This window comes from Nanorana parkeri, unplaced genomic scaffold (genome assembly GCF_000935625.1).
Source record: "Nanorana parkeri isolate BGI_ZX_2015 unplaced genomic scaffold, ASM93562v1 scaffold1654, whole genome shotgun sequence".
Classification (NCBI taxonomy): domain Eukaryota; kingdom Metazoa; phylum Chordata; class Amphibia; order Anura; family Dicroglossidae; genus Nanorana; species Nanorana parkeri.
Window position 1 is genome coordinate 31,802 of NW_017307922.1, and position 18,760 is coordinate 50,561.

At 43.7% G+C, this 18,760-nt stretch overlaps 1 protein-coding gene across 1 annotated transcript; it reads left to right on the plus strand.

Annotated features, from left to right (window-relative positions):
* Positions 1 to 7,066: 7,066 nt before the first annotated feature.
* On the plus strand, positions 7,067 to 11,887 carry NUPR2 (nuclear protein 2, transcriptional regulator). Its single transcript, XM_018571015.1, has 2 exons — positions 7,067 to 7,387; positions 11,638 to 11,887. Exon 1 carries the CDS (start codon positions 7,138 to 7,140, stop codon positions 7,366 to 7,368), a length of 231 nt encoding a protein of 76 aa, XP_018426517.1. The 5' UTR covers positions 7,067 to 7,137; the 3' UTR covers positions 7,369 to 7,387; positions 11,638 to 11,887.
* Positions 11,888 to 18,760: the final 6,873 nt, after the last annotated feature.

The following is an 18,760-nucleotide window of genomic DNA, read 5'->3' on the forward strand; positions in this document are numbered from 1 at the left end:
GCGGGTGGTGAAGAGGGGGTAAGTTTAAACCGCTTTTAAAGCTTTTTTTTTTTTTTTTTGCATATATCTACTGCTTGCTAGCAGTAGATATATGCAAAAAAACCGGAGGGTTTAGAACCCCTTTAAGTACCATCTTCATAAAATATCGATAACCATCATTAAAAATGATTCCATCAAATCAATGTCAGATGCGACCCTCAAGCCACATCTGTGGGTCAATATACCATCTAAGAGCACATAAATGCCACACATCAATATATGGCTGTCCTTAGACTACATATCTCTTTCAATCTTTGTCTTGTGCTGGGCTCTTGTAGTCCACAGTGGCTGAAATGTGGTTCAAACATGTTTCGTCTCAAGCTTCCTTGGGAACCTAGATTGGGTAGACCAGGCTTGAAATGAGGATCATGCATCAGCCCTCTTTTACCAATCAGGGAGGACCCCCTCACAAAGTGGGAGCGACGGGGGGAACTCACAGGGAGACCAGTGACTGCCGTTAGATCCTAACTAAGATTATACCTAGGCTCTACTTCCCATTTACAGGCTTAAAGTGACACTAAACTCAGGAATTAAATCTTAAAGCAGATCGCCAGGATTTTTTCAAATTGACCCTTGCAGTGGGGCTACCCCCACACTGCAAGGGTTAACTGCTTGTTGGTGTCTAGGTTAAAAAAAAGATATACTCACCCAAAGCTCTAAACTAGCTTCTGAAGGTGCCCATACAGCTTAAGGTGCCCACACACCTTACAATTTATCTGCAGATTTTCTGTGGTCAGATGGAAAAGGTGCAACAGATTCCTCCATCTACATTAAACTGTGTGGATGGAGTCATCTCCACCTGGGCCAATCTGTTGCACTTTTTCCATCTGACCACAGAAAATCTGCAGATAAATTGTAAGGTGCGTGGGCAGATTTTTTCTTCCTACCCTGCCCACCTCTTCACCCCCTGCATCGCTTTTCTAATGCTTCTCGCATATCCATCCCCCCTTCCTACACTGCTTGGCAGGGGTGCAGAGGTGAACACCGTAGGAAGAAAGATGCAGAGGGTACAGTTAGGAGTGTTGGCAGAGATTTTGATGGCTGCCACCCTCTTCCAACACTGGTAACTTCCACACCATCTACATCCCTCATATTGCACTGCTGACCACACCTTACACTGCTAGTCCCTTCTAAGCTGCTCACTCCCTGCAGTTTATCTCATGGTAGGACTCCCGCTCCTGATACCATGGGCTGTGGGTGCTGCAGGGGACGGAGCCAAATGTGCTGAAAGTCACCGGTCTTTCCAGCAGTTAATCAGCACAGCGCAGACGAGCACACGGGACCCTGATAGGTCTGCCCAGCAGATGGTCCTACCCACTCGCCATGGTAACAACCTGACTGGCAGGCTCCTCTCCTATGCAGAGAAGCCCCGGTCCCTGTAGGGAAGGTGCCTGCCAATCAACTGGTTACCGTGGCAAGTAGTCGGGACCATCTTCCCTCACCACAGGCAGTCTGTGCAGGGTTCGGGCCCCCCTGCTGACTTGATGGCAGTGGCATAACCAGAGTTATGGTCGCTCGGGGCAAAACCAAAACAAAATTATGCACCCCCCCAATTAGATTAACCCCCTTCAATCTACCCAAGCGAGCAGCTGCAAAATTTGCTTGCTTAACCAGTTGACATCCGCGGTGTTAAACCCCCTTCCCATCCAGGCCATTTTTCAGTATTCAGCGCTGCGGTACTTTGACTGACATTTATTCCGTCATGCAGCGCTGTACTGAAATGAATTTTATACCCTTTTTTGGGGACAGATAGAGCTTTCTTTTGGTGGTATTTATTCACCACTGGGGGTTTTATTTTTTTACTATATTAAGGAAAAATTACCGAAATTTTAAAAAAAAAAACAGTTTCCCCTATATTAAATGATAAAACATTTATTATTACCCAATTTTTTGGTAAAATATAAAAGATGGGGTCACGTCGGGTAAAAAGACACTAAACATGTCAAGCCTTAAAATTGCGTGCGCGCGCGAAACCTCAAAAAACGATAATACCCAAAATTGGCCATAGGCGACGCTTTAAAAGCTGTTACCGCTCATCAGTTTAGTGTTATCAGTGATTGATGGCCCTAAAATGATTGCTCTCACTGCGACGTTCGCGGCGATATGTAACATGTGTAGCGCAATTGTAATTTTTGCGCGCTGGGGCACCGGACGCGTATTTACGTTTATGGGCGCGTAAACGTGGGGGTGGGGGAGTTAAACATTTTGGGGGGGTTTTTTCCCCTTTTTTTATATGTGACTTTTATTTTATTTAACAGCATGTCAATAGGTTATGTTATAACTCAACTCAGCAAAGGTAACATGTGTAGCGCAATTGTAATTTTTGCGCGCTGGGGCACCGGACGCGTATTTACGTTTATGGGCGCGTAAACGTGGGGGTGGGGGATTTAAACAGTTTTATCACACATTAAACAGGAACTAATTAACCTAACAGTATGTCAATAGGTTATGTTATAACTCAACTCAGCAAATGTAACATGTGTAGCGCAATTGTAATTTTTGCGCGCTGGGGCACCGGACGCGTATTTACGTTTATGGGCGCGTAAACGTACGGCCACAGATCCTGCACAGCCCCCCTAAGACCAGGCATAGCCCCCCACAGATCCTGCTGAGACCCTGCAGTCTGCCCTTTTACTGCCCCACAATAAGCTTACATGCAGAGTGCTATGAGCAGAGGGGATTATTGGATGGCTGCGAAATTACCGGTCAGTGAAGTGATGCACATCTGCGTTATCTAAAGTGATGGTGCAAGTAAATCAGGAACCCAGTAAGGGAAGTGGGAGCACTAAGGCTAAGGCCACATGCTGGTTGCAAAACGTTCAACACCCGTGTCATGCAGACTCTAGTCAAAATGCCAAAGGAATGCAGAAGTGTGTATTGAGCTGTGGTTGCTGGGGATATAGTCTTCATTACTGTGCACTAGACATGTGCACTGCCAAAAAATTTGTTTCGTTTCGTTTTAAATTCGGATTTGTGTTATTTCGTTTTTCGGGATTCGGGTGTGAAAGTCAATTCGGATTCGGAATTCGGATTCGGACGAAATTCGGTAGCGTTCGCACGAACGTTCGTTTCGTTTTCTGTTCTTATTCGTTTCTTATTCGTTTGCAGCAAAAGTGACATTTGAGGGGGAGAAAATATTTTTCTCCTTCTCTAATGTCACTTTGCTCCAACGAACGAAACGAATAAGAAACGAATACGAACAGAAAACGAAACGAACGTTCGTGCGAACGCTACCGAATTTCGGAAATGGAAATTCGGATTCGTTTGCATTCGTTATGTCTGTAATTCGGAATTCGGATACATCCGAATGTCCGAATTTACGAAAATTCGTCCGAATTTCGATTCGGAACGAAACGAATCGCACATGTCTACTGTGCACTGCCTAAACTTGAGTGATGAGAGACAAGGTCATGGTGAAGAACTGCACATTGTTGTTCATTCAGGCAGTGCAGTACTGTAACACTGTTAAAACAGTCCTCAAGGGTTAGTAGCTGGCTCCAAGGAGATTACAATCTAAGTTCCCTATCACACATTAAACAGGAACTAATTAACCTAACAGCATGTCAATAGGTTATGTTATAACTCAACTCAGCAAAGGTTCTAAATCTTCCTCACCCGACTGGAAAGAATGATTTTACGGAATGATTATTGAGGGACAAAGCAGACCTCTGACCTTAAGTCCTAGAAGAATGGATGCTAAGCAGAATAGGAGAAGACATGCTCCTCCCCTGAGGGCTACACCTCTTGGCACAGGTAGAAAAAGCTCCGCTTTAGGTTATTGACTGAGGAGGTAGGACAACCTAGTTTATGTTTTAGGTTTAAGAAGAAGGAAGATTTTTTTTTGAGTTTCATAGCACCCACTTGTTTTGGCCTGCCATTGAAGTAGTGAAATTCCCTGTTGTGCCCCCATAGTGCCACACTGGATCTCTAAATATATGACTGTGGGCATAGGTATGGCACAGGGTGTGCTTGGGCACACCCTAATCACCCCGAACACAACACTGAAACCACAACAACAGGTGACGTGTTTTTAGTTACTGAGGCGGTGGAGAGATCACAAAGATCTCTCTGTGACCAGTTCAGCGATACAGCGCGCAGTAGCACTTGCCAGTTACATTCCTCACATAACAGCCACAATCCTCGGTGCCTGGGAAGCTGCAAGGGAGTGAAGCTGTGGTTTCCCAGGCTTTTCATCCAATCAGGAAGCCTGGAGGACACATGACCACCGGCCAGGCCCCCTGCTTCATTACTGAGCGCCCGCTGGAAGTGGTAAGGGACAGTTGAAAAGATGGGAATCTGGGATGCCTCAGGTCTTGGTATGTGTATGGGTCCATCGTGTTTAATTTTTTGAAAATACATTTTATTTACATTTCAAGTTCATAAGTCTTTACACTGTTTTATATCTTTTATAATGCTATCTGTATACAATCTTGCCTTACAAATAAACATCTAATACACTGACAGCTCCTAGGCAATTTTTTGTTTTTTTGTTTTTTTGTTTAACCACTTCAAGACCAGGTGTTTAGACCCCCTTCGTGGCCAGGCCATTTTTCAGTATTCAGCGCTGCAGTACTTTGACTGACATTTATTCCGTCATGCAACGCTGTACTGAAATGAATTTTATACCATTTTTTGGGGACAGATAGAGCTTTATTTTGGTGGTATTTAATCACCACTACGGGTTTTATTTTTTACTATAATTAGGAAAAATTACAGAAATTTTTTTTAACATTATGTTAGAAAACATTTATTATTACCCAGTTTTTTGGTAAAATATAAAAGTCGGGGTCACGTCGGTTAAATAGACACCAAACATGTCAAGCTTTAAAATTGCGCGCACCCGCGACATCGCAGAAAACTACCATACCCAAAATTGGCCATAGGCGACACTTTAAAAGCTTTTACCGCTCATCAGTTTAGTGTTATCAGTGATTGATGGCCCTAGACGTATTGCTCTCACTGCGACGTTCGCGGCGATATGTAACATGTGCGGCGTAATGGGCGCAATCGTCTTTTTTGCACGTATGCGCCCCCGACGCATGTTTGCATGCGTGTATGTATGGGTGGGGACTTTTCATTTCTCCTTTTTTAAATTCTTTTTTATGTGTAACTTAAAATTTGGGGGGGACTTTAATTTTTTTTTACTTTTTTTTTTTCACTAAACTTTATTGCTCCCTCTGATCCCCTGCCGGGGATCGGGGCCGCACCGATCGTTGCAAAATACAAGCGATCCGCCAGTCTAAAGACGCCCGCTCAGATCTAGAGAGCTCCGGGCCGGCCGTTTTTTTACTACGGCCGGCCCGGAGGCAGGTAATATGTTTTTATTATTGTTTCACAGTAAAACATTTACATATGTATATATAAAGGAAACAAAATATAGAATTGCATCCTATTGCATAAATAATATACATAGCTTATTTAATAGCCAAGAGCTATTCCATTCTTTTACTGCCTTCCCATCAATGCATAAATACATTATTAAAAAAAAAATCTCTCTCTCCACCCCTTATATCATTCACCTCGCGTTCAATCATACTACCCATTCTTCCTTGGGTGGGAGGGGGAACAATACTGTGTAAATTTGTGCAAATCTTATTTTGTGCTACTCTCAAACCTTCCTAAAACCCCTCTATTTCCTTCTATTGTTCTCACTCTACACTTGTGTTTACAAATTAACCACTTGGTGCCTATAAACTATAACTAATACTTATGTGTACCCGTATTCGCTTTCCCTTTCCTCCCTTATGCTTCTATTCAATGATTGTGTCCCCTATCTCTAGGTAATTTTTTAATCAGATTAGTTTTTTTTTTAAATAAAACTTTGTTGTACATACAATCAGATATAGAACATTATCCCTGTTCCCTTGCTAACCCTGTCCCTCCCTTCTTATAATTCCCACTAAACACAGCTCAACGTACATTAACGTGTATCTTTAGCCAAAATATTGTTTTTGTTTTGAATAGGGTAGGGAAGGGTTAAAACATCTGCCAGTTAATTTTTGCTATCTGTGTAGCACTGAGGACATTTTCCTTCACTTCCTGTCCTGGAGATGCAGCAGGTAGAGGGAATCTCCCAAAATCAGGGGAATGTTCCTGTTAGACAGTTCTCCCTGGAACAAGTGTCCCCAGTTGAAGATTTCCCCCTTCCTTTTATTGTGTGGACAACTCTACATTTTGAATTTTCCCCTCACTTTTGGTGACAAAAGTCATCAGGAGTGGTACATTTCCCCAATAGTAACTTAGCAATAAAAACTTGACGGCGGAATCTGACTCTTCCCCATGCATACGCTTGACTCTAAAGGTGCCCATACACTTTACGAATATCGTACGATTTACGTTTGCGAACGCGTTTTCGTACAACATTCGCAAGGTTGATGGGGAGTGTACAACAGCAGATACTGTACAATTGTAGGACTTTCGAGCAGGCTAAAAAACTTTGGTCGAATCATATGAAATTCGCTAGGTTGGTGGAGTTTTCGTACGCCAAAAATCGCACCAAATCCGTTCTGTCAATTAACAAAATTCGGGCATGTGCTTTCGCTAACGACCGCTAATTGAACTACTCAATGGTCTGTGCATGATGGGGCCGTCGTATGAAAAATGTTGCGTGATGATTGCAAGGTGTATGGCCAGCTTTAGAATTTGTGTACAAAACCACATTCCATTCCCTTATAAAAGCAATTGAAGATTTGCATCCAAATTCCATTTCTTTCATTTACATCTAAATCCCAGTGAAATCAATGTATATCTTTATTAATAAAGTGATTGCATGACACATATTTCATTTTCCTTTAAATAACCAAGAGTAATAAAAACAAAGCCCTGACTAGCCAGGCTTGCCCCTCTGCAGACCCAGCACAAACTGTCCAACCGCAGTCATGTGACAGACGTCACCGACAAGACTCCGCCTTTCCCAGCTAACGGGCAGTGATTGGTGAAAAAGAGTCCTAAATCCCGCCCTTATATGTCAGAAGCATCACGGCCGGCCAATCACCGAGCAAAGTGTTTTGTTTACAGTACGACTAAACAGCTGCTGGTGGTTCCAGGCTTTGCTGTAGCGGTTTCGACGTTTGTCCGGTTGCCTTCCTAGAGATCATCATGTCCGCTGATGTGGAGAGTCTAGTCGTGTTCGAGCGGGATCACTATGATGAGTACGAATACTACAACCTGCAGGAATACGGCTGCGGGGCCGGGGGGAAAGGCAGGACCAAGAAGGAGATCGAACTGAACGGAAACCGCCACGTACCCGCCGGCCACGAGAGGAAGATTGAAGAGAAGCTGCACAACAGCGAAATGAAGCGCAGCAGGATCCGAAGTACCTCCAACTAGAATTGGCGTACACACTCAGGTGACTGCCCGTGTGTCATTATAAGAGCTGGCCACCAGGGGGCGACAAAGCTCCTTCCTCATAAATCATCTACCGAATACCAACACGGCCACGAGTGTAAATAGACACACAGTAAGGGGAAAAGTTGCCGCAACCAATCAGCTTCTCCCTGTCATTTTCAAAGCCCAACTGAAGAGAGAAGCTGATTAGTTACTATGGACAAACTGCTCTTGTTTTGTGTACGGCACTGTTTGTGTAAACGCATATCTGGGAAGTATACAATGTCCTTGTACGTTTATACACTTGCATTTAGATGCATTCAGAGTATCTAATTTGCCCCTGGACGCACAGAATTGTGTTTTCCCTAAACACCAGGCAACGCTTTGTGAATTGTATTGTTTAAAACCATTTTACAAATGTAGAAATGTCTTTTATGAAGACATGTATGTCCCTGCCAGTGTGAATGAGGCCTCAGTGCCCTGTTCGTATTGGTTTTATGCAGGGGTAGCCAAACTCCAGCCGTTGTGGAACTACATATCCCATGATGCATTGCAAGATTCTCACAGCCACAGGCATGACTCCAAAAGGCAGATACATCATGGGGATTTGTAGTTTCAATACAGCTGGAAGGCTGGAGTTTGCCCACCCCTGGTTTTATGTGTATGTAGTTGATTCCCATAAAGTTAGTATTTTTCATATGGCTCAGGATTTATAGTATTTGTAAAGGCTCATATATACACGGGTGGCTGAACCTGTACCAAATAAATTCAGGTAAATTTCTCTGTCCAGGAGCTGCAAGTGCCATGTACATCCGCCCGTAGAAGTCAATGGCTGTATACAGCAGACTTGTGTAACATGCACATGTGTAAGGGCGCACAACCCTGAACGCTGGCTGTCTGTATTCAGAATTGTGCATCTGTACACAGACGCATGTTTACCTGTGTCTGGTGTATACTTGCGTACAGCCATTGACATCTATGGGCAGCTGTACGCAGCATCTCTGGCCCCTGGACAGAGAAATATGCCCAAATTCACATTGTGCAGTCAAGTGCATGAGCCCTAAAGATCTCATTTTAGTGGGTAAATGGCTGACTTGCTCACCTGTGTGTTCTGTACTAGGCAACACTAAACTGGTAATCGTGTTCTTCCTCCTAACCGTGTATTCCTGCAGGCTTTTTTATTTGTAGCTCCCGGGTACCAATGTAAGGAATGTGAAAATGGAACAGCTCAAGGGTTTCAGACAAAGAAGAAATTAATTAGAGGGAATGTTTGTAGACTTAACTGCCTGTGAATTCCTCCGGGGCCAACAAGCATTTGTCCCCTGACACTAGCGGAAAGGTTTCCAGACTGTAAGGTATGGCCCGTGTCCCTGTGGAATGTCATTACTGAGATGAAGTTCTGGGATGTATGACCTTGGGACAGCTTTGATAAAATTAATTAAAACTGAAGACACATGCCTACTGCAGAGGAAAGAACATTTTTTGTGGGGTTTGGTTTCTTATTGAGGAACTCCTGGCTTCTTTTTTATATTTTATACACAAGTGAACATATAAGCTTAAAGCCCAAAATAGTACTTCTGTAGTGGGGCTACCCCCATGCTGCCACGGTAACGACTTGTTTCTGTCTAGGGACTGGAGTAAAGCAGATTTACTTTCCTCATCCCTGCTGCTGCCAGTTTCCTCCAGGCTACTAGACCAGTCACTGCAGCCTCTTCTTCCCTGGCTCTGGCAGTCTAAGAACTGCTGAGATCATCATGTCTAATGCAGGTTCTGTAGACCTGCAATAGATGTGAGGATTGAAAGGGACAGTCAACCAGCTGGGGCGGAGGGGAAGAAGAGGAGAGCACTGAGCTCTGGGGGAGTGGGGATCAGGTGAGTAAATCTGTCTTGTTCCAGTCCCTATACAAAAACAAGCACTTAACCCTTGCATTGCGGGGTTAGCCCCACTGCAAAGTTGCTTTTTTTTTTTTGCCAGGAATTTGGGCCTTTAGGCTCCATTCACACTGGATCCATTGCGTTGCATTACCATCTGATTTTTAACAGATGCTAATGCTAATGCTAGCTCAGCGGAAAATAATTGGGTGATATGTTGTGCTGAAAAAAAGTAGAGCACGCGCTACTCTTTCCAATGCAACGAGTCAAAAACACACGCCAATGCATCTCAAGCCATTACAGTGAAATATGGCCACTCAGGACATGTTACTTTATATAAAGCTTGCCAAAAAAAATGAATGCAGCGGATCGGAAGGAAAACGGAAGGTACAATCTTAAGTCAACAGACCCTCCATTGACTTGGGAGTACCTTCTGATTTTGGTGTGAATGCACCCTAAGGCCCCATTCACACTGAGCGACATGAAAATCGCGCGATTTTCGGCGCAATTCAATATGAACGATATTGAGCGACGTGTCGCGTGACTTTTTCCTATTGGGCTGTATGCAATCAGGAGCAAAATCGCTCGAAATCTCGGAAAAAGGGTCATGTAGGAGCTACAAGCGATATTGAGCGACAAGATGTGAACAGCTCCATTGAAATGGATTGGAGAAGCTACATAGAGCGATATAGCGTGGAAATATGAGCGCTATCGCTGCAAAAATCGCTCGATAAATCGCTCAGTGTCAATGGGGCCTGAAGCAGTTACACCAACAGTTTTATCTCCTTATGGAAAATACATTTAAACCATGTGATTAACAGCTGACTGTTGACGGCATCCCTGTCTGCATAATTTGTTACAACTGTTATTTTTGCTGTCTTTGCAAACAGAAGAAAAGCTGGCCGCACATCGAATTCTGCTGGGATCATTTAGTGAAGCTTGTGCCGCATCACCGGTGTCCTGCTCAAGGTGCACCCCTATGACACATTTCACCCAGTCACGGGCTTAGTCATAGAGATCTATGACTATGTAATTTGTATGACGAAGCCCGTGATTGGGTGAAATGCGGCCAGGGGGGAGGAACACCAGAGATGTGGTACAAGCTTCCGTAAACTATCCCAGCAGAATCCGGTGTGTGGCCAGCTCTTCTGTTTGCATGGGCTCATATTGAAGCGAGCATGTGCTCCAGTGGCAAGCACCCAGCTCATTCCTTTCCTGAGCCGTGGAGGAGTGGTGCTTCCTTTGTGTGTTCTCCTCTAATTTTTTCTGGATACCTTGGCCTGCATTTAAAGATGTAGAAAAACAAATGCTTGTGACATAAAAAAAAACAGTATACTGTAGGAATTTGTTAGACCAGTTACCAGAATACAATAGTGGGCTTTTAAAGCAATATTGTTACAAGGGAAGTGTAGGGGCTACCATTGGTGGCCTGTAGACAGTGCTAGTTGCCTAGCAATGTCCTACTTGAGTCACAGACAGAGAACATGCATTCTGTAAATGAGTGGTAAAAGTCGTTATCTCTATACTTGTTCCAGGACAGTGACACATAGCATTGAAGCCAAGGCATCATCTTGGTAGACAGGGAACCAGCATTTTTAAAAGGGCAGTTCAGCATTGGCAGCTTCACTGATTCTCATGTGACCGAGTTGCATGGTTATCAGAATACCATATGGGTCAGTCCACGTGCATCTTCTTTCCATCAAAGGTGGAATCCACTGGCTTTTTATACCACTATGATCTCACATCTCTATTTCCTGACTGTTGCTGCCCACTTTCCAGCAGGAAGAGAAGGACCCTCTCATACCAGCTATAATCAGTGTGAACAGCTTGAGCAGTGATCTTGCCACCAGAGTTTAAAATGGTGTGCAAGTGTTTATAGATTTCAGGCAATCATGTCCCATGTCTACAGACCATTGTAGGAAAGGATATGAAAAATCTAAGGTTTTAGGTATAATTGGAGACAGGTCAAAAAATGCACATTTTGGGCCTTTTTATCGTCACGTGATGACGCTGAAATTAAAGCCCAGCCACTTGAACCTCCTCATACCCCTTATGGCCTCCACTGGCTGTGTCTTATGCTTTTTGTTTTAAGTACTCGACTATTTCAAAGTCTTCATTGCAGTGTGTACTGGTATGGCCAGCTTAATCTCCACATGTCACATTTGACAAGGTGATAAGGAAGAAGCCTATTTAGGAAACAGTTGTCAATCGCTGGTGATCATGCCATGAAGTTCTTTGCTATTATGAAGCCTTTTACGAAAGCTGCGGTTTTAGAAAAAAAAAAGATAACTTAAAATAACTTGTTGACTTTTATGAGATGAACATGTTACATTTTTTAAAATAAGATTTTACCAATTGGGTTTAGATTTATTTTAAGCTTCTTTTTTCTCTCTCTTCCAGGTATTTGACTTGTGCTCAAACTTATTTTGATTTGCCTTTGGTATTTGTGGTTCTGTTAATGAGACGTCGGACTCGCCTTACGGAAGACTCCTTCCGCGGTTATTTCCACGAAGCAGTGCTGTGGGCCTGAACTGCATCCTGAACTTTGCATGTGTTGAATGTGCTGCAGTTGCATAGCAGAAGCTGCTGTTGGAGCTTTAACCAATAGAAAGGTTTTAATTACCTGCACCTTGCAGTATACATTTAGTAGTCTTTTGTATCCAGTGATATTGGTTCTATTAAGAAATTTTATATTATGCTTGGACCAACAAATAAAAATATTTAATATTTTAACCATTTGAAGCTGTTGTTTCTAATATGTATTTACAAAACAAAAAGCCATTCGTGTGTTGATTTGTCTGACCTCATTTTTCTTTTGACTCAATGGGTTTTCTATTGTTTTGAGTAGTTGGGTTTATGCCTCCACTTTACACTACTTTTTTCTGTAGACCTGTGATGGTTGGATTTGTATTCATTATCTGACCACCATCAGACATCAGAGTCGGCAGAATGGTTTCCTGTCCATGGTAATGGAGAGGGGTGAGGAAAGTAGTGGTGGCAGGTACATTAAGCTCCTCTTGTTTGTGGCCAGCGGGGTCAGTGCTCCCCATGAACAAGAAATTACAATTGCCTGATTCAACTGGCTTTATAACAAAACTGTTATATTGCTTATACAGTGCTTGCACTGTACCAGCAGCTGTCCATAACACTGTATCACCAGTGAATTTTTCCAAATGGATACAAGATGCTGGTAAAAAAAATCTCTGGTAAATGTCCACGATTTCTTGCTGGAAATTACAGCAATAGTGGTAAATATCCACAGTAGAGCACAGCAGTGTCCTCCTTTACTACTGTACACTTCCATTGCATTCAAAACCTTACAAATCAATCAGTTTATATAATTTTACCAGAGAGCTTTTTACCGCAGTGTACTGTTGTGATCTGCTGACCTGCCATACTAGTCTCTAGTTCTGCAGCTGCAACACCAATCTTCTGCCTTAATATGCTGGGCCCTCTAATTCTGCAGTTACCCATCTTCCGTCTTGGCTGCTGGGCTCTGTAGCTTGCCCCGCTCTAGAGACATAACCCGGCAGGGAGCTTATAGGCTGCACTTCCCCGGACTCACCACCACGGAGGTGCCGATGAGCACGATGAACATCTGGATCTCAGCCCTGGGGTCCTGCGGAAGCTCCTCTCCAGCTTGAAGTCAGAGATTTGGGTGCTGGTTTCCCAGGGAGGTCCGACGCATGAACTGCCAGTATCTGGATGAAAGTTACACACACCAATACATTGCACAGCATGTTGACCAGGAAGAGAGGGGAGCTGCAGCCGGCATACATGTAGGAGTAGGCGGCATAGGTGGGCATGTTGGTCCCCCAGTAAGAACCAGGAAAGAAGCACCAGGTCCAGAAATACTGGCAGTAATTTATGAATAATTTATAATCTAATTTTTTTTTTCTCTTACCCAACTGGTTTGGGGGCAGCATTTTTTGCCGCCCCCCTGGAAAGTGGCGCCCTAGGCAAATGTCTAGTTTGCCTTGCAGTAGATACACCCCTGGGCTAGATGACATATACTGTGCTGTATTTGGTGCTTCCAAATGATTTAGTTTGTGTGTGTGTGTTGTGTTTTTTGTTTTTTAAAGCGAACCTGTGAAATTAGGCTTCCATTGATTATCTATACTTCTAAATATTCTGGTTGCCTTGCTGCCATACTGACCTGCTTGAACACTTCCAACTATTTATTAGAAGGGAATCTCAGAAGTTCCACTGGGTCTCTTCTGATACTCACTACAAGCTAGCGCGCTTTATATTGGCGTTTGCAATACCTGAAAAATGTGGAGGGAGAGACTTTAGGATGAAGCCGCCGCCGGAGGACACAGCGGGGATCGCGGACAAGGTAAGTCCTACGCTGTATTCCCGAGTGTGGCTCGGGGTTACCGCTTTGTTAACCCCGAGCCACACTCGGGAATACCAATGGAAACGCACGGAAAAACGCCCCAAAGAAGCTCCTGTACTCGTTTGGGCGTAGGGCGTTTTTCAGCGCATTTCCACGGGCTGAAATACGCCCAGGTGGGAACCATGCCCATAGGGAAGTATGGGATTTCACTGTTTGAGCGTTTTTCAGCGCTTCGATCAGCGCTGAAAAACGCCCATGTGTGAACCCGGCCTAAAGTGACACTAAACTCAGGAGTTAAATCTTCAAAATACATTTAAGTACCTTAACTATTAACAAAAATGTTTCTTTTTTGTGTATCATTCGGCTGTAGATCCTCAAATCATCTCTGAATTGGTGCTGACACTGTCCTTCCTTCTGGAGGGTGGCTACTTTTGTTCCCCAATTAGGTTAATTTCTTGAAGCCCATCCGGACAACTTCATTCTGCCCTGAAGTCTGTTTTCTGATGCTGACTGGTCATTTCTTCATAAGGTTATCAAATCACAGTAATCCCCTGGATCCTGAGAGGACCCACCACTGGACATCCAGTAAGAAGTGTCCATGTCATCCAGGCAGTGATGTGAAAAAAGGCACGGGAAGCTGGGCACTACCATCGGGGTCCTTTGTCAAATGGCAATGAAAAAAAAATGTACAGTGGGGAGAGGGTCATTTGTATAGAGCTTCAAGGGTGTAATGTAAAATCCAGGTTTGGGTGATGTCTTAAAGATGTACATGATGTTATGGACCATCACAATATTCAGGGATAGTGTATTGGCAGCACATATTTACCTGTGGAATGTATAGTTTTTTCCATAAGCTGTGCTTGCAATCAGCAGCAGCACCCCAATTCACTTGATTTTAGGTAGTTTAGGTATTTTTAGGTATTTTCAGGTAATTTTAGCAGCAACACAGGTGTTTTCATCTTGCAGTACCAAGACTGGTTTGATCAGTTTGACGACATATTTTGTCAGCTCCCTTTTTAGCAACACCACACTGTACCTTTTTTACACATACAAAAGAAAAAAACACTACACACCACTAGGGATGCACAGATACTTTTCGAGTACCAGTGCAGATACTTGGAATTTTCACGAGAACTACCAGGGTTGGAGCGGTTGCAGCTGGGACCTGGCTCTGGTGCTCCACCACTGTCCTGAAATCATTAGTCTGTATTGTTTTAGAAAAACTGTCACATGACAATAAACAAAAATGTATCAGTACTCGTACTTGTAAGTACTCGGCAAGTACCAGTACTCGTACTCGCAAAACTGGTATCTGTGCATCCCCTTATTTATAGTTATAAAAACAAAATCGTACATTAAAACAGAGATGTGCAAATCCCAGGAGCTCCGCGTGCTCCTTACACATGACAGCTGCCTCCTAACTTTTGAATTTTTCTCTAGTCTAGTCTTGGAGCTCAAAAGTATCGGTACATATACTCGTACTTGTACCGAGTACTGTACTTGGTATCTGTGCAACCCTACACACCACCATTCCACATTCCCCCCACCCCCAATCCCTATTCCCTTTTCCAAAAATATTAAGGGTATGGCCCTCAGGCATGGTTTGGTAGAAATTGGCCAGGGAAGTTTTACTTCAGGGAGAACAGACCTAAGTGTTGATACAGAAAGCACAAGCAGGTGTTTTCTTACAAATCATAAGAACATTTTAAAGCTGAACATGCACAGATTACATACATATATATGAGATCTGTTTCGCCTACTAAAAGATTTGTATTTTTGTTCTTCCAGTTCTGAGATTTACACAGCTCTGCCACACAAAATAATCCTGTCTTGCAAGGGAGGGGACCAGATGTTTCTCTGCTGCAGTTTCATTTGCACTTATAGGTCTCCTTCGCACCCTGTGACTAGACAGTGAAAGGAGAAGCAGCACACTGAGGAGCTTATCTTTTTGTCACTCTGCTCTCTCCTTCTGTCACCATGCTTTTTTCACTGCAGTACACCTGATTGGCTCCAACTGCTGCTTCTCCATCCTCCTTTCTAAACACTGCTGTATAGTAGACTGGAAAAGGCTGATACCAAGCTAAATTCTGGTACTTAAACTCTTTTCATTAAAAAACACATTTAATGATGTAGTAATCATTGCAGAGCTGCATTGTGTCTTTTATATCTGCCTTGAGTTGAGCTTGAACTGTTCTTGGAGCTGGCTAGTCAATGCGTGCTATTATCATCCTCCCTCACTGGTCCAGGAGGCCATGGTTTCTTGTTACAGATTATCTCAGCTCCTCAACTGTTTCTTCTGGTCAGCCAGGATTTCCTGGTTCCGGGAGATTGGTGGCACCCAAACCCAGCAATGCTCCATTTGACTGTGTTAACCCAGTGATAAGTCATGGGTTATCCTCAAAGGTTATCGCTAAATTGCCAAATGCATAAAAATGAATCCCATCTACAATCCAATCTAGACAAAATGTGTTCTTCCAGCAAAGAACCACTTTCCTGCCCTCTCTCGCGATCTACCTAATGTGCTGGAATTCTACCGCTTTAGACAAGGGCCCGGCATATAATGGTCTGAAGGTGCAGATCTACTGTTTGCTGGCTAGAAATGGGCTGAAGATCCTGTGGTAAAGAGTTTCCTATGAGCAACAACCAGAATACATCCTCCGAGGAGGTTTTTGTGTCCATCATGAGAGTAATTAAATCTTTAATGACTCTCCGTTATGCTCCTTTGGAGTAATGTTCTTTATGGTTCCTGACACCACAGACTGTGAAGGGAATTCCATCTGCTCCCGTTTTAGTAAATTCCCCCCTGTGTTTCTAACCACTAATCCATCCACTAGAAGACTGGACTGGGCACATTATCTTGCATGAATCCCTTCTGCATCCTTCTTCCTGTCAAGGTTATTCTATGGCCCTCTCCACAGTTCTAATTTTCACAGATCTTGAAATCTGTCCTTTTAGGTAGAGTTTTCAGAGTTGCATCAAGAAGACTATAGTTACTTGGATGTTGTAAGATTGATGTCCATCTATCTAAATAGAACCAAACTCTTCAGGAAAGCGGTCAATTTATTTGTCTTGCCTGGCGGCCCAAATATGGGCATGGCGGTGACATCCAGAGAAAGGTCTACCTGGATTCCGAAAGTAGTATACGTGTAACAGGGCTTGTCTCCTCTAGCTGAAGTGCCAGCTCATTCTACTTCAGGGATGTCAACTTCTTGAGCATCTTAGGCCAAAGTATCGGCAGAGAACATCTGCAGATGGCCAGATGGAGGCCATTGAACACCTTTTTTGCCACTATAAGCTGGAAGTGGCCTCTCATTATTCTCAGTTTGGCTCCTTAATGCTTTCTGCAGCCTTATTACTAAGATAAAAATGTGTGTCTAAATTGTTTCACTTGTCCTTCATTGCTATCCTGAGTAGGTTAGCTAGTTACAGTACATCCCTTAGTATGCTGACATGAGGTGAGGCAGGAATACGGAAAATTGTTACCTGATACCTACTGTAATTTTCTTGTCTAGTTATGGAACACTTTTTGGGGGGTGGGGGGTTTTGTATCTTTTATTCAGTTAGGAGGTGGTCCTGTGGGGGTCAAGGCGGTGGAGTTGACCCATAGATGGCTGATATGAGGATAAGCCAGGAAAGGAAATTATGGTAAATATCAGATAACAATTTTCTGTATTCCTGCCAAAGCAAAGAGAAGAGTAACAAGAAAGAGTGATTCTGCGGAGCTAAGCAGTGGCTGCCCTGAATTTTTCTTTGTAAGCCTCTCTCGTGGCTAATGTGCAGTGAGCCTGCCCTACACCCCATGCTATGCTATTTGGATGTGGAGCGGGGTGTGATTCCTGAACAAGTGGCTGTTGTCCGTGCAGTAATGTGAATCCACTTGATCCACCTTCTTAAATGCTAAGGTCCTCTTAGGGTGAGAAAGTAGTCAGGAGACGTGGGACAATAGTCTTCTGAAATATTAGCAGAAAATAATATGAACTATCTGAAATATGTGTATGGCATATTATTATACAGTGATAAAATGTTGGTAAACTGGACATTCTATCCTACATTATTAACAATATTAAACACATTGGGCATCACTTTAAGCAAATAAAATATAGAATTGCCCCCCAAAAAATGTTCAAGGGGAAAATGAGAGATTTGGGGTAGTGGGGTCTGTAGTGAAACCAACATAGAAAAAAATATTTACCTCCACCCTGGCTTCCAGGAGGTGCCTGTGACATCAGCGTGCCTCAGCCCTGCCTCCTGGCTGAAATACCAGAAGAATGCCTCCCTTCAATGGGCTGGAGTGTATTCTCACTGGATTTTAAAGCTGAACTCTTAACATCTATCAGTGATGCCACATAGGTCTAAAAGAAAGCTGTCAATAACTTAAACTACAACTACACCATTTAACAGATAATTCATGAAAAATGTGTGATATATAATAACAGCAGCTTTGGCTGGGCATCAGGAGGAGGTATAATGGAGGCCAATATCTCTGTGCAGCACCATTATGAGAAAGTACAATTCCTATTGTGCAGTGGGTCTTGTAGTTATTGGGCATTATTGTGGGTGGGATTGGGGGGCGGGTACAGGGTTGTCCCTTTAATGAGGCAGCCTCAAGGGACATCTCTTTGGGTCATGTGGGGGTGGGGGTCAATCAGAGCGGCATGTTTGCAGTGTGCCTGTCACCCCCTTTCTGGCCAGATCGTCCCAGGTTGCTAAGAGCCAGATGGGAAGAGCCATACACATCTCCCCACACAGCTCGCTGCGAAAAGTCAGAACAGAAGATGTGTCATCTTGCCAACGTTTCAGGGCCACGCAGTGTCCCTTCTTCAGAGCGACATAGTGACAATAACATGTTCTAGCTTCCACATATTCTTCTGTTCTATGACTTGGAGGAACACGGCACCAGCCGTGTTATCACTGTGAGCACCACGAATAATAACAGAAAGGTCAACGCGGTGTATGGAGTTCAGGTGCCTCATCACAACAATTCAGGCAGCAGAATAGCTAGGGACACCACTGGAATGGATGGTTATTTGGCAGCATGGATGGCATCCAATGACGCAGTTACAGTGGTCGACTCAGTCCAGAAGTCCGAGGCTCCTGGGTCAGCCCACTTCAGCGAGCAGGGACATAATGACATCACCTCTCGCTGCAAACAGAACTACAGTGGGGTAGTAACAAGACCGGTGGCCA